Here is a 14,919-nt window from a genome sequence, read left to right on the forward strand (position 1 = left end):
CTTTATATGCCCACCTACTCTTCTCTACTCTACTGCTGATAGTATCACTGTTAGGGTTAGTACCCTTAAATCCTATTGTATAATGCTATATATGACATTATGTATGACTTAATGTTGTGATTAATAAAGTTGTTTTATTATTATGTAAAATAATGGTAACATGAATATTTGGACATTATCATATAGCACATGAGATGCATAGTATGTGATTTAGTCACAGAAAATATAAATCACAAGTTCTTTGTAAACTCAGAATTTTAGTTCGTAGTCGGTGATGAAATTTGACATTTCAACTACGAAGACTATAACATATCAACTAAGATTATTTGTCTTGATCATGGAAGTGGAGACTTCTACTTAATATGTTAATATGTTTTAAGAGTTAAAACATATTGAACTGGACCGCTGTGAGATTTATTATTCTCCTAATGACTGTCAAATGAATAATAAATCCCACTACTTCTATTTACATGAACTCTTAATCCTGAGAGAATAATAGATCTGATCATGAAGTGTAGGTTGCTTCGATATATCAGGAGTGAGATCTAAAGTCACAATCAAAACCTCAATATGTTGGGCAGTCACATTTAATGTTGATGGAACATATATTCTCAAGATAGAATTTATAATCTCTTAACGGAGACATAAAATATTTCCTTGAGATAAGTTTAATGAGTTTGGTTATTCAAAATGTTAAGCCTAGCTACTTTAGTATGGAGTTACTAAAGTATATATTTATGAAATTGAATTTCATAAATATATGATGAATAACTTAAAGGATTATATAATTAATAGTAACTTTAGACTTGTCAAGAGTTGACAAAAAAGCCCAAGGCCCATTGGAGCTAGAGTCTTATTTATTCCCTTTTGGTCCCACTCTAAGTCACATACTAAAGCCCAATTAGAATGGCCCAAAAGGCTAGCCCAATTAGATAATCACTTATAAGGAGAGAAACATATAAAATTTTGTAGGAGAATGAAATGGTGTATGTGAGTGTTAAACACATTCTAATTCTCCCTTGAACATATACATATAAACTGATTGAGAGACCACACTTCTTGGGCCCAAGTGGGATTAGAGTGAAGATTAAAAATGTTCCTAAGTACTTTTAATCTTTGGTTTTGAATTTCAACGTATCAAGGTACACTATCTTGTTCTTATATTTTGAAATTTACATAATACATGTTATTAATTGCGAATGAAGTAAATCTGTTAATTTTTCACTACGTATGTCTTGTATGTAATACAAACATGTATTTTTCTAACAATCACCTATAACTCCTTAGCCTCCTCTCTTTATAGACTATTTGTCGTCCTCGTCATCATCTCAAATAGCTCAAAATCATTCAATTCAATAAAAATAAAAATAATAATTGTCCTTCAATCCATAAATTCATGTTTTGTGTAATCAATTCCAATCCAACTTGAAGAAATCTTCTCTAACCCTATACATGGCAATTTATAAGACCATTCATGCAAGACAAAGTGTTTTCTCCAAACTAATTTAGGGGAATCTCTTCTAACCCAACACGTGATGATTTCTAAAACTATCTACATGTATTATTTAAACAAGTTATACAACCTTTTAGTCCTCTAAAAAAAATTATACAACTTTTTAAAAATGTAATACAACTAAAGCTCCGCATGGATGCTCTTTTTATCCAACACTTAGTTGGAGTAAGTTTTCTTCAAACAGGTTTGGAGACAAACTTTCTTCATCCAAATATATTATTTAAATAAATTGTATGACTCAATAAAAAAAAGTCATGTAATTAAAATTACACATAAACAGTCTCTTCAATCACTACATAATAGGTTAGAGAAAGATAGCTCCAAACCAGATTGGAGCTAAACTTTTCCTTTGTGTATTATTTCAAAAGACAAAAAATAAATAAATAAAATAAAATTTAAATATGTATAAATAAAAGAGTATTGATTGCTGATCATTTTGATCTTTTGCAAGCGAGTATAAAGTGACAACGTAATTCAACAATACAATTATATGATTCTAAAAAAAAAATTAAAATTATATAAAGTTATTAAGTGAAGTAATATTGACAAAAGTTACTCTAAAAGGTCGTTGGGTAAGCAATTGAGTAGTGATTGGAGAGGACCAATTGCATATACACAAGGAAACATGGTAGAGAGAGTATCCAAAACTTCTTGCTCTAACACATTGAATGTTTAAATAACAAGTCCTGAAGCTTTGGGAGCTCTCTCTACTGCTTCAATCACAAAATTAAAGATAACATCGTTGGATCTGTGGTTTGAACAAAGCTTGGGAGATCTCTTAGTCTAATGCTTCTCATACTCGGAATCCAATCTATTACCGTGTCCAAATACCCTTTTGTTAAATAACTCTCATCTGCAAAAGCAAAATATTTTTAGCTTACAAATTGTGATTGATGTGATTATAAAATAATGCAAAACTTTAATAGGGTCTTTTTATGATTTGTTATACCTTTAAGTGGTATGATGCATTTGTCCTTAAGAGTAGAAAGCTGCATATCGCCCATTAAGCTACAAGCAAAGATAGTGAAGAACATTACAATTGGGATTCCGAGTTCTCGAGCAGCGGTAATGGTGAATGGCATGAAACCATCTGAGATAATGCAAGTCACTGGAGGAATGTTTGAAGTTGCACTGTTGAGTTTTGAAAGGAGGTCAGAAAAGGGAGCCAAGAAGTTTTGAAAAATGGAAACACAAAGAGAAGTGATGTCTTGTGTGACATTGAGATCTGATGGAGGGAGGCTATTAGGAATGGTTTCGAATCAAAAGTCAGACAAACCATCTAAGGAGTTGGGACCTCTAGATTTCAAAAAACGTTGGTGGCTAAACTCAGTGTTAGCTGTAAAAACAAAGAGAAATGAATTGAAGAAACTGAAATTGTAATTCAGATGTGTAAAAATGGTTACAAATAATTAGCACCTACTCTTTATATATACACAAAACAGAGACTAGCTTTTCCCTCCTAAAATAACTAACTAATAGATTTATCAATACAACAAATTTCTTCATTGCTTGACAGTTGTTTCCAACTTCCCTTTTCTTCTTTCTTTGACACGTGGACTGCCTTGACCCTTTTCTGTTACTTTCTTCTTTACCTTGCACGTGCCACTGTTCTTTCCTTCTTCAATTTTAACACTCCCCCTCAAGTCCTAAGCTGCAAGATCAATGACTTGAAGTAGAGCATTAGTCTACAATTGTTTTGGCATAAAAATATCCTTTAAGCCCAATTTCCCTGTTAGTCTTGTGAAAGAATTAAAGCCTAAAGCTTTAGTAAAAACATCAGCTACTTAAGCATTTGTGGACACATGAAAAATCTTAATCATTCCTTCCAAAATCTTGTCTCGAACCAGATGGCAATCCACTTCAATATATTTAGTCCTCTCATGGAAGACTGGATTAGTAACTATGTATAATGCTGCTTGATTGTCATAGAAAAGCATAGCTGGTTTAGGATGTTCAATCTTCAAATCCTTGAGTAATTGAAGCACCCAAGTAATTTCACATGCTACACTAGTCATTGCTCTATATTCAGCTTCTGCCGAGGATCTTGAGACCACCCTTTGTTTCTTTGATCTCCATGATATTAAAGATTCTCCCAAATATACTGCGTAACCTGTCAGAGATCTTCTTGTATTAGGGCATCCAGCCCAGTTTGCATCACAAAATGACTTAATGTGCAAATCAGAATTGCTTGAGAAGAAGAGTCCCTTTCCTAGTGACCTTTTGATATACTGAATAATTCTTTGAGTTGCAAGCAAATGAGGCTCCCTTGGCTTTGAAACAAACTGACTTAGCCTATGCACAACATAGGTAATGTCAGGTCTTGTCAAGGTTAAGTATAATAATCTTCCAATTAGCCTTCTAAATTGCCCAGGGTCTGCAAGTAACTTCCCTTCATACTTTGAAAGCCTTTAGTTCTGCTCCATAGGAAATTTGACTAGTTTAGAACCAATAAAACCAATATCCTTCAAAATTTCAAGAGCATACTTCCTTTGATTCAAGCTTATACCCTCATCAGTTCTTGCTACTTCAAGACCTAAAAAATACCTTAAGGAACCAAGGTCTTTCAACCCAAAACTGTCATCAAGCACCTTCTTCAAACTGTCAACACAGGCAGGATGTTTCCTGTGAATAATATGTCATCAATATATACTAAGAGCACTGTAAAAGAAGACCCTTGAGTGTGAGTAAATAATGAATAATCAGATTTTGATTGAACAAATCCCATTTGAAGAATAGTCATTGAGAATTTTTCAAACCATTGCCTTGATGCCTATTTGAGACCATAAAGACTCTTGTTTAATTTACAAACAATGTTCTCCCCCTTGCTATGAAAACCAGGTGGTAAGCACATATAGACATCCTCAACCAAATCACCATGCAAGAAAGCATTATTAAGATCCATTTGATGAAGCAGCCAAAGAAAGCACAATTCTGACAAAGATAGATTTTGCCACAGGGGAAAACATTTCAAAATAGTCCAAACTAAACTTTTGAGTGAAACCCTAGCAACTAAACAAGCCTTATACCTTTCAATGGAGCCATCGAAAGGTATTTAACTCTATAAACCCATTTACAGCCAATAGGGCACTTTCCAAGAGGTAAAGGAAACTAAGTCCAAGTGTTATTGACCTCAAAAACCTCTATTTCCTTATCCATAGCAGATCTCCATTCAGGATACTGAACCGCCTGATGAAAAGAGGCAGGTTCTAAAGGAGTAGAATTGACTGCCATGACAAAGGAATAAAAGGTAGTGCTAAGGTGAGAATAGTTTAAATGATCTGAAAGATCAAATGGCAAACCAGAATTAGGCTTAGTACTAACAAACTTGCAAGAATACTTAGAGAGATAAGATGGAGGTTTATGAGATCTAGTAGATCTTCTAAGAGTGGGTAAAGGGACAGTAGGCAAGGAAGAGGAAATGGAAATAGGGTCATATTGTGAAATGGAAGAGGGTGATATGTCAGTGGTGTCTACAAGAGGAATAGTAGTAGGTATTGCAGCAGATTCTGTAGTAGGATCTGCAGCAGGTGTAGAAGTGGTGTCTAACAAATGAGGATTAGATGTAGGAAGAGGTGAAGGGGATACAACTTCAATAGAATGGGAAGTATGGTCTGAAGTAAAATGAGGAAAAATCGTGTCATCCAGATATGAAGATGAAAGTTGGGAAGAAAGAACATAGGGAAATATATGCTCATAGAAAATGATATTTCTAGAAATATGAATAGAATTTGAAGTAAGGTCCAAAACTTTGTAACCTTTTATGCCATAGGGATAGCCTAAGAACACACACTTCCTAGCCCTAGGTGCAAATTTGTCCATATTATGAGGTAAAGTAGAGATAAAACACAAACAACCAAAGCATTTGAGATGATTATAAGAGGGTGGAAAGTTGCAAAGAAGTTCATATGGACTTTTGTTACCTGGACCTTGAAGGAAGTCTATTGATCAAGTGAACAGTAGTTAAAATACAATGTCCCCAAAAACATAAGGGAATCTATGATTGAAACCTTAAAGCCCTTGCTACATTGAGAATTTGTCGATGCTTCCTCTCAACAACAACATTTTGTTGAGGGGTATCAACACATGACAACTGATGCAAGATGCCATGAGACTAAAAGAAATCCTTAAGATAAAACTCAGTACCATTATCACTTCTAATAGATTTGATTTTGCAATTAAACTAAGTATTCACCATAGAAGCAAACTGTGGAAGATAATGTTGAGTTTCAGACTTATGATTAAGCAGCTACACCCAAGTACAACTAGTAAAATCATTCACAATTGTCAAAAAAAAAAAAAAAAACTTAAAACCATCAATGGTACTAGTAGCAAAGGACCCCAGAGGTCACAATGGATCAAATCAAAAGGTTTAATGGATACATGATTACTAGAAGCAAAGGGAAGCTTCTTCTGTTTTGAAAAATGACAAATGTCACAACAAGCTGTTTTATTGTTAACATCAAAATGTACAAATTGCTTTAACAAGAGAAGTTTAGAATGAGAGGGACGTCCTAATCTATTGTGCCATAAGTCTAATAAAGCGACAGAACTAATAGCAGTAGCAAGAGCAGATGCATGAGGTCTACAATCTGAATCTTGTAGTAGAAATAAGCCATTATGTGCTTTACCTAGACCAATCGTGCTCCATTCAGCAAGGTCTTGAATAAAACAACAATCACCAAGAAAAATGAGGCAACAACAAAGAGTTTTAGTAAGTTTGCTAACTGATATCAAATTGAAAGTAAAAGATGGCACACACAAAACATCAGTAAGAATTAATGTAGAAGAAACTTGCACTGTGCCTACATGTGTAACTAAAGCTTGTTCCCCATTTGGCAAATAGACACAAGTATGGACTATTGAAGTGATTGTGGTCAATTGAGCAACAAAATGAACCATATGATCTATTGCTCCAGTATCAATGATCCAAGTATTAGACTTGTAAGCATGCCTATCAACAACTTGAGTAGCAAATATAGAATGAGAAAGATTAGGTGAAATCCAATATGGATTAACTGAGAAATTAGATGGACAATAGGGTGAAGAGGATGCGGAAGGTGAAGATTATGGAATGGAAGGATAAGGTGCCATAACATAAGTAGCTTGGTGAGCAGTCTGAGCATCATCACCTAATCTAGAAGCCATATAATTTTTCAAAAAAATTCAAAAATTGCTCACATTGAGCCTGTGATAGTGGAACCTGTGGACTAGCTTGCACATAAGAACCTCCAAAAGAGTGACCAACATGGTTATGTGAAGCAATGTCTGATTGAATACAAGCATTTGGCAAGGCACTTGAAGATTGAACACCAACATTTGGTAAAACTCCAATAGGCATAAAACCAAAATGCACATTTGGGGAAAGGACATCCAATCCAAAATTTCCAAAGGTCTACATTGAAGCAACTTGATTTGCCATAGCCTTGTTGCCTCCTTTTGGTTTGTAACCTGGAGGATAGCCATGGAGTTTATAGCATTTATCTGCTATATGTCCAGTAAGACCACAGTAAGTGCAGACATGCCTATCTTTCTTGCCATTACTCCCTTTACCACCATTCTTGTGACCTTGATGACCAAGAAAGCCCTTGCTATTATTCACATACATAGCAACAGCATCTTCTGATTGAATCATGTTAAAACCTTGACCAATATTCCTTCTTTTCTCTTCATGAAAAATTAGGGAACATACTTTGCTAAGAGAAGGAAAAGGCTTAATCAACAAAATCTGACTAATTATATGTCCATAACTATCATTCAATCCAGTCAAAAAACAAAAAACATGCTCCTTATGCTGAGCATCAAGTTGAGAAGACTTAGAACCACAAGTACAAGCACAAGTACAGACTGTGAAACGCTGGTAATTAGCATATTCATCCCACAAAGTTTTAAATTTTGTGAAATAAGAACTCATCGATAGTGATCCTTGTGAAAGATGTGATATCTCCTTCCCAAGCTCAAAAAGCCTTGGAGTGTTGCCCTGAGACAGCCTGTCCTTAAGATCAATCCACAGATCTTTTGCATTGTTGATATACATAACACTTGCCTTCAAATCTAGGCTAAGTGAATTTGTTAACCAAGAAAGCATTGTAGTATTGCACCTACTCCAAGAATTATACAATGGAGAAGATAGATTAGGCTTAGGAATTGATCCATCCACAAAACCAAACTTGTTTCTAGAACTCAAGGCCGAAAACACAGATCTTGCCCAACTCATGTAATTCTCTGGACCAGTGAGAGGTTGCAAAGTAAGAATAAGACCAGGATTCTCATTCGTTGGAAGAAAGAAAGGATTATTCGCAGATTCATCTACCATTGCTGCACTTGAAGAAGACACTGAGTGCGCAGTTTGCGATTTAGTATTAATTGTGGAATTGGAAGCCATGAATGAGAGTGAAAATGAAAACTAAACTTTGTTTGTGAACTGAGAAAATGAAAGAAAATTCTCAAAACAGAAAAACTTGCTTTGATACCATGTAAAAACAAAGAGAAAGGAATTGAAGAAACTGAAATTGTTATTCAGATGTGTAAAAGTGGTTACAAATAATTAGCAACTACTCTTTATACATACACACATGTGGTAGCAGTGAAGTCCTGTAGCTTACTTACAGGAGTTTTCGTGACCTCCAGTCTGTGAGGTAGTGAGTCGTTTTTCTTTTCCTTTAGTTATCGGAGTAAATTAAGAGATCTTAGTGTTCTTAGCTAACTAGTGCCAACTATGGCCGAAGACCTTGAGAAGTTGTGGAGCAAGTTGTCTTTTACAGAGGAGGAGGACGAAGGTATTGAACTGGGCAGCAACTGCACTAACGCAGCAAGGGCCATAGGGAGAAACTGTCTTGTTATGAAGATCTGTACGTCCAGGTGTGTGAGTTTGGATGCACTAAGGAAAAATATGAGAATGTTGTGGAAGCCATCTGGAGGGGTTCAAATCTCGGAAATAGAGAATGACCTTTTCCTGGTAGAATTTGGGGAAGGTAAGGATAAACACAGAATCCTTGACATGTGTCCATGGAGCTTCGAAAAGCAATTAATCCTCTTGCAGGATTTCGAGGGGGAGCTTGTCCCTAAAGACATTGTTCTGAAGTGGGCGCCATTCTGGATCCAAATTTATAATCTTCCCCTGAAGAGTAGAACTAGAGAAACGGGGGTGACGATCGGATCGAAGTTGGGTGAGGTTATGGAGGTGGATGTGGCTGATTCAGGGGTACAGTGGGGCAAGTTCCTGCGCGTCCGGGTGCGGATGGATGTTACAAAAAAACTGATACGAGGGAAGAAAATAAACGTTGAAGGAGGGGAAAGCAGATGGGTGAATTTTAAGTATGAAAGACTTCCAAACTTCTGCTATGGATGTGGCTTTCTAAACCACGCCATTAAAGATTGCCGTGAAGGATGGGCGGAGAAGAGTAGGATCGATGAAGGTAGTCTTCAGTATGGGGCGTGGTTGAGAGGTGACACATGGAGGAGAAACGGGTGGACTTCGACCCCAGTGGGAACGGGTAGGGAGAATGGTCCAAAGAAAAAAGTCACCGGAGAATGTTCGGAAAAGCTAACGAATCGGCAATGGTTGATGGCCACAGACGACGGAAACAGTAAGGATCAAGTACCGGTAACCTCAGGCATGGAGTCCAACGCATCATTGGGAGTGGAAGCTATGCCAGAAAAGCTGAAAGGCGTGGAGGTGGTGTTTCACGAATTGGGTAAGGTCGACAGGGAGACAAGGAAGGTGGAAGAAAAGGCAACCTATTCTTGTGAAATGCCATTAGGTACTGAAATTACACAGACAGTAGCTGGTGCAGGCATGCAGTGGGAAGGCTCCAAGTCTCAAATGGGAGAGCCAAAATTTGTTAAAGACTTGGCGCCAAATTTCAGTCAAATCCAAAGAAATTTAATGACGACGGCTTTCGAGGAAACCCTACAGAAAATAGACGAGGAAATAGGCTTAAACACGGAAAAAGAAGAAGGAAAAGATTCAGTTTCCATACCTGAACCTACCACTGCCCCATTTGAAATTCTTGTAGCGCGAAACGCTACCTCGCACACAAACCCAACCCAGTTGGTTAAGCCCGAAGGAAAGGCCCAGCCCATTGGATCCATCTTACTATCTGATTCAGTGGAGAGCCCACCAGCAAAAAAGAAAGGTAAATCCACGGGGTCCAAGCCCAAAGAACATGGAACATGGGTGAGACTTCCACGTGGAAAAAAAATCCCAATTAAAGGGGCAGATGTTGGTGTCGTTGAAACCAGAAGAGACCCAATACAGAATGTTGACCCACGACCTAGCAAACGCCCAAATACCTCGGAAGATGAAGTCTTCTGTTCACTCCCAGCGGCAGTGGCTGATGTACAGCCACGCCGGCAGCCATGAACGGCATCAGCTGGAACTGCCGTGGCTTGGGGAGGCCACGTGCAGTCTTGGAGCTCACCGAGATGGTGAAAAAGCACTCCCCATGGTTCGTGTTCTTGATGGAAACCAGATCAAAAGATAAGTTCCTCAAAAATCTTTGCCGTAAACTTGAATTGAATAATGTGTTTATTGTTCCTAGACATAATACTGGTGGGGGTTTAGCTCTGTACTGGAAAGATGGCCTTAATTTGAAGGTGCAGAGCTCCTCCCCATCGCACATCGATGCAGTAGTCAACCCAGGAGTGGATGACGCCTGGCGACTTACCGGTTTCTACGGAAATCCGGTAACAGCCAACCGGGAACATTCCTGGGCACTACTCAAGCATCTTTGTCTCCAAATGAATCTGCCGTGGCTCTGTGTAGGTGACTTTAATGAGATTGTGAAGGCAGGGGAAAAAATGGGTGGAGCACCGCGGCGGGAGCGCCAAATGGTGCAATTTAGAGGTGCATTAGACTTCTGTGGTTTCAGGGATCTGGGCTTTGTGGGTGCTCCGTTTACTTGGTGCAACAACCAATTCGATGGGGTTGTTACTTGGATCAGATTGGACAGGGGAGTGGCAACGGCTTCATGGTTGCAAAGGTTCCCTTCGGTGCGGGTACATCACATCTCAGGTTCTCTATCCGATCACTGCCCTTTATGGATATGCTCTGATGATGAAAATGCGCGTTTCTATAAGCGTGGCAGACCCTTCCGCTTTGAAGTCATGTGGATGAAGGACGAAGGTTGCGAAGAGGTAATAAAAAATGCGTGGGAAGACCAAGTCTCAGGCAATCCCATGAATAAGGTTGTTTCAAAGGTAGAGGCATGCGGCACAAAACTGAAAACTTGGAACAAAATGACATTTGGGCACATTCGGAGTCTCTTGGAGAAGAAAAAGAAATTGTTAACTCAGGCAGAATCCTTGTCAATGACAGGACAAAATCATGAGCAAGTGAGGATTCTAAAGGGGGAAGTTTATGAACTATTGGTGAAAGAGGATTGTATGTGGCATCAACGATCAAGGGTGGATTGGCTTAAGGCTGGGGACCTCAATACCAGCTATTTTCATAGCCGGGCAAGCCAACGAAACCGGAGAAACTTTATCTCCAAACTGACTTGTGAGGATGGCCGTGTCATTGAGGAGGAACAGGAGATTGGGCAATTGTTGGTAGCGTATTTCAGTGAGTTGTTTACTTCAGAAGCTCCATCCAATTTTGATCCCATCCTGCAGGGGATCGAGAAAAAAGTGACGCCACAGATGAACCTGGAGCTGACAAAGGAATACACAGCAAAAGAGGTGGAGGCAGCCTTGAAACAAATGAAATCCATTTCAGCACCCGGTCCTGACGGTATGCCACCTATTTTCTTTAAACATTATTGGGGTACTGTTGGTCATGATGTTCTATCTGCTACTCTTTCTGTCCTAAACTCCGGAACCGTCCCACCAGATATAAACCATACCTTTATCAGCCTTATACCCAAAGTCAAATCCCCAGAAACAGCAAAAGACTTCAGACCCATAAGCCTATGCAACGTCATTTATAAACTCATCTCCAAAACCATAGCCAACCGACTTAAGAAATGTCTCCCAAAACTAGTATCTGAATCTCAAAGCGCCTTTTTGTCCAACCGCCTCATCACAGACAACATACTAGTAGCCTTTGAAACCTTACACCATCTCAAACAAAAGAGGTCAGGGAAAACAGGTTCCATGGCCTTAAAACTCGATATGAGTAAGGCTTACGACCGGGTTGAGTGGCAATTCATGGACAAGCTGATGGAGAAATTAGGATTTGATAGGAAATGGATTGATTTGATTAATTCTTGCATCAATTCTGTTTCTTTTTCAATTCTAATTAATGGAGTTCCACATGGTCTAATCCAACCCCAACGTGGTATCCGGCAAGGGGACCCGTTGTCACCGTATTTATTCCTTTTGTGCGCAGAAGGATTACATACTCTCATTCAGCAAGCAGCGGACAATGGAGCAATCACCGGTGTCTCCTTATGCCGAGGGGGACCCAAGGTGACCCACTTATTTTTTGCGGATGACAGCTTGCTGTTCTGTAGGGCAAACAACCATGAATGCTCCGCTGTTTTGGAATTGTTGGACAAGTATGAAAGAGCTTCGGGGCAGAGGATCAACCGCGAGAAAACTCAACTCTTCTTTAGTACCAACACAAGGCAGCAAGTCCGTAATTCCATTAAAACCAGATTGGGGGTGACAGACTCTCATCAGATTGAAAAATACTTAGGTTTACCGTCCTTAGTGGGAAGAGGAAAGAAGCAAAGCTTCAGCTACATCCGTGAAAGGGTGTGGAATAAAATTCAGGGGTGGAAGGAGAAACTACTTTCACAGGCAGGCAGAGAGGTGTTGATAAAGTCTATTTTGCAAGCCATGCCAACCTTCACCATGAACTGCTTTAAGCTACCAAAAAGCTTGTGCAAAGACATAGAGTCGCTAATACGCAAGTTTTGGTGGGGATATAGGGGTGAACAACGGAAAACTCACTGGTTGGCTTGGAATAAGCTTTGCCTTCCTAAATGTCTTGGTGGGTTGGGATTTCGTGATATCGAAAATTTCAACCTTGCGCTCCTTGGGAAACAGGTATGGAGACTAATACATAACAGGGACTCCTTGTTCTATAAGGTCTTTAAAGCTAGATTCTTCCCCTCTTGCTCAATCATGGATGAAGGTGTAAAAACCAATGGGTCCTATGCGTGGCAGAGCATTCTCAAGGCACGCCGTGTTATAGACTTGGGGTCCGCCTGGCGCATTGGAGATGGCCACACAACTCTGATCAGAGGAGATAGGTGGCTGCCCGGTAGGCAACCCAGGAAAGTCCTTTCCCCCCAAAAATTCTTCCCAATGAACACCAAAGTCTGTGCTTTGTTGACAGAAAATGGAGCAAGTTGGGATGAAGTTCGGGTCAAAGATGAATTCCTTCCGTTTGAAGCTAGGGAGATCCTTAGCATCCCATTAAGTTCTCGGCAATCAGCTGATGTCAGAGTTTGGGCTGAGTCAAAGAATGGAATATACTCCACGAAGTCAGCGTATCAACTCCTAGCTAAGACAGCAACCAATAACCAACCTGGCCCATCAAATGCATCTGCCCACAGAGAGCTCTGGATTAATATTTGGAGGCTTAATATCCCAAATAAAATTAAGCATTTTCTTTGGAGAGCATCCTCTGAATCACTACCAACAAAAAAGAACCTTTGCCGCAGGAAATTAATCACAAATGACACTTGTGATTTCTGCCGGGATTACACTGAAGACGGCATCCATGCTCTATGGGATTGCTATATGGTTAAAGAAATTTGGTGGAAAGAGGAATTATGCAGGCCTCATATCTCGGAAAAATTCGTCAATTTTCAAGACCTCTTTTTGGGAATTCTTAACATGTTGGACAATCAATTGGCGGAAAGATTTGCAGTTATTGCTTGGAGTATTTGGTTCAAGAGAAATTCGACCCGGACTGGTTCACCATCGCTGCCCATTTCTCAGATTCACTCGGATGCCATTGAAAGGCTTCAGGAGTTCCACCAAGTCCAGGATATGCCCCTGGTATCACTCCAGCCTCCAACACCAGTCCATTGGTCCCCACCTCCCAATTCTTGGTTTAAAGCCAACTTTGATGGTGCCATTTTCCAGGACCTAGCAGCAGCAGGTATAGGTGTAGTCCTCAGGGACCATGAGGGCAATGTTATTGGAGCACTTTCAGAACGAATTACCTTACCTCCTTCTGTTGAAGACGTGGAGGCACTAGCATGTAGAAGGGCGATCTTGTATGCGAGGGAACTCAATCTACAAACAGTGGTTTTTGAAGGAGATTCTGAAATAATTATAAACTCCCTCAACTCAAACGAGGAGTGTTTGGCCCCCTTTGGCCACCTGATAGAGGACTCTCGGCACCTGGTGACTGGGTTTCAAACTGTGGTTTTCTCACATGTAAGACGGAAAGGGAACAGTGTAGCTGATAAATTAGCTAAACTAGCCAGACTAACCCATTCCCCCCAGTTTTGGCTAGACGACATCCATAGTGATGCCCATAGTCTTGTACTGCATGACAAACGTTTCTGTTGATTTATGAATGAACAAGTTCTTTCTCAAAAAAAAAAAAACAGAGACTAGCTTTTCCCACCTAAAATAACTAACTAAAAGATTTATCAATACAAAAAATCAGATTTTGACACTTGGCTTCTTTATTGCTTGACAGCTGTTTCCAACTGCCCTTTTCTTCTTTCTTTGACACGTGGACTGCCTTGACCCTTTTCTGTTACTTTCTTCTTTACCTTGCACGTGCCACTGTTCTTTCCTTCTTCTATTTTAACACAAAGGTTATGTGAAAACCTTTATGGTGGAGAAGCTTTGAAAACTTTAGCATTGCCTTTATGTGGCTTTGAATTGGATATGGAATACAAACAGCAAGAGGCTTATCAGCTACAAACTTCTCAGAATCCATTTCTTCCTTTCTGCTACTTGTGTGTGTATGTGCGTTTGCACTTTGATTGTGTCTTATAATGTGACCTAGTTTTTCAATCTTGCTATGTTGAGACAATTTTCGCTACAAAGTCAATGTTTGAATGGTAAATGAGACGAGTAAGAAACAAAGACTGAGGGCCAGCCCATTTTGCATTTAGCATAGTTTTTGGTTCACAAAATTAGATTCCGTAAACACTTAAAACAATCCAGAAAGGGAAAGAATTTAACATTTTTCTAGCCTCTCCAATAATTGGATTCAGTCTTCCAGTGAGGGCGGCAAATAAATGGAACTTTGTAGTGGTAGTATCACATTTAAGGCAACATAAATTTCACTTCCTCTGACATTGTGTATGTGTGCATATGCATTTTCATTGAGCAATGCTAGAAACAACAAAACTCACAAAATTTTCGTAACATTCTTGAATTAATATGCCACATCGTTACTCATTTTCTTTACATCTTATAAATATATATATATATATATTTTAATCCAATTATTTTCTTTTTTTTGAGGTAAAGTAACAGAATCCAATCATTTT

The 14,919-nt window shown here is 39.0% G+C and overlaps 1 protein-coding gene and 1 pseudogene across 1 annotated transcript; both read right to left on the reverse strand.

Annotated features, from left to right (window-relative positions):
- Nucleotides 1–2,065: 2,065 nt before the first annotated feature.
- Nucleotides 2,066–4,555, reverse strand: LOC112028297 (7-deoxyloganetin glucosyltransferase-like; annotated as a pseudogene).
- Nucleotides 4,556–6,905: 2,350 nt separating this feature from the next.
- On the reverse strand, nt 6,906–7,895 carry LOC112028298 (uncharacterized). Its single transcript, XM_024060968.1, has one exon. The coding sequence runs from the start codon at nt 7,893–7,895 to the stop codon at nt 6,906–6,908; it is 990 nt and encodes a 329-aa protein (XP_023916736.1).
- Nucleotides 7,896–14,919: the final 7,024 nt, after the last annotated feature.

Source organism: Quercus suber, unplaced genomic scaffold (assembly GCF_002906115.3).
Source record: "Quercus suber isolate HL8 unplaced genomic scaffold, Cork oak 2.0 scaffold_70, whole genome shotgun sequence".
In the NCBI taxonomy this organism is placed as follows: Eukaryota; Viridiplantae; Streptophyta; class Magnoliopsida; order Fagales; family Fagaceae; genus Quercus; species Quercus suber.

Excerpts from the sequence above, each read along its gene's own strand:
- LOC112028298 (XM_024060968.1), bottom strand. The coding sequence starts at position 7,895 with ATGGCTTCCAATTCCACAATTAATACTAAATCGCAAACTGCGCACTCA.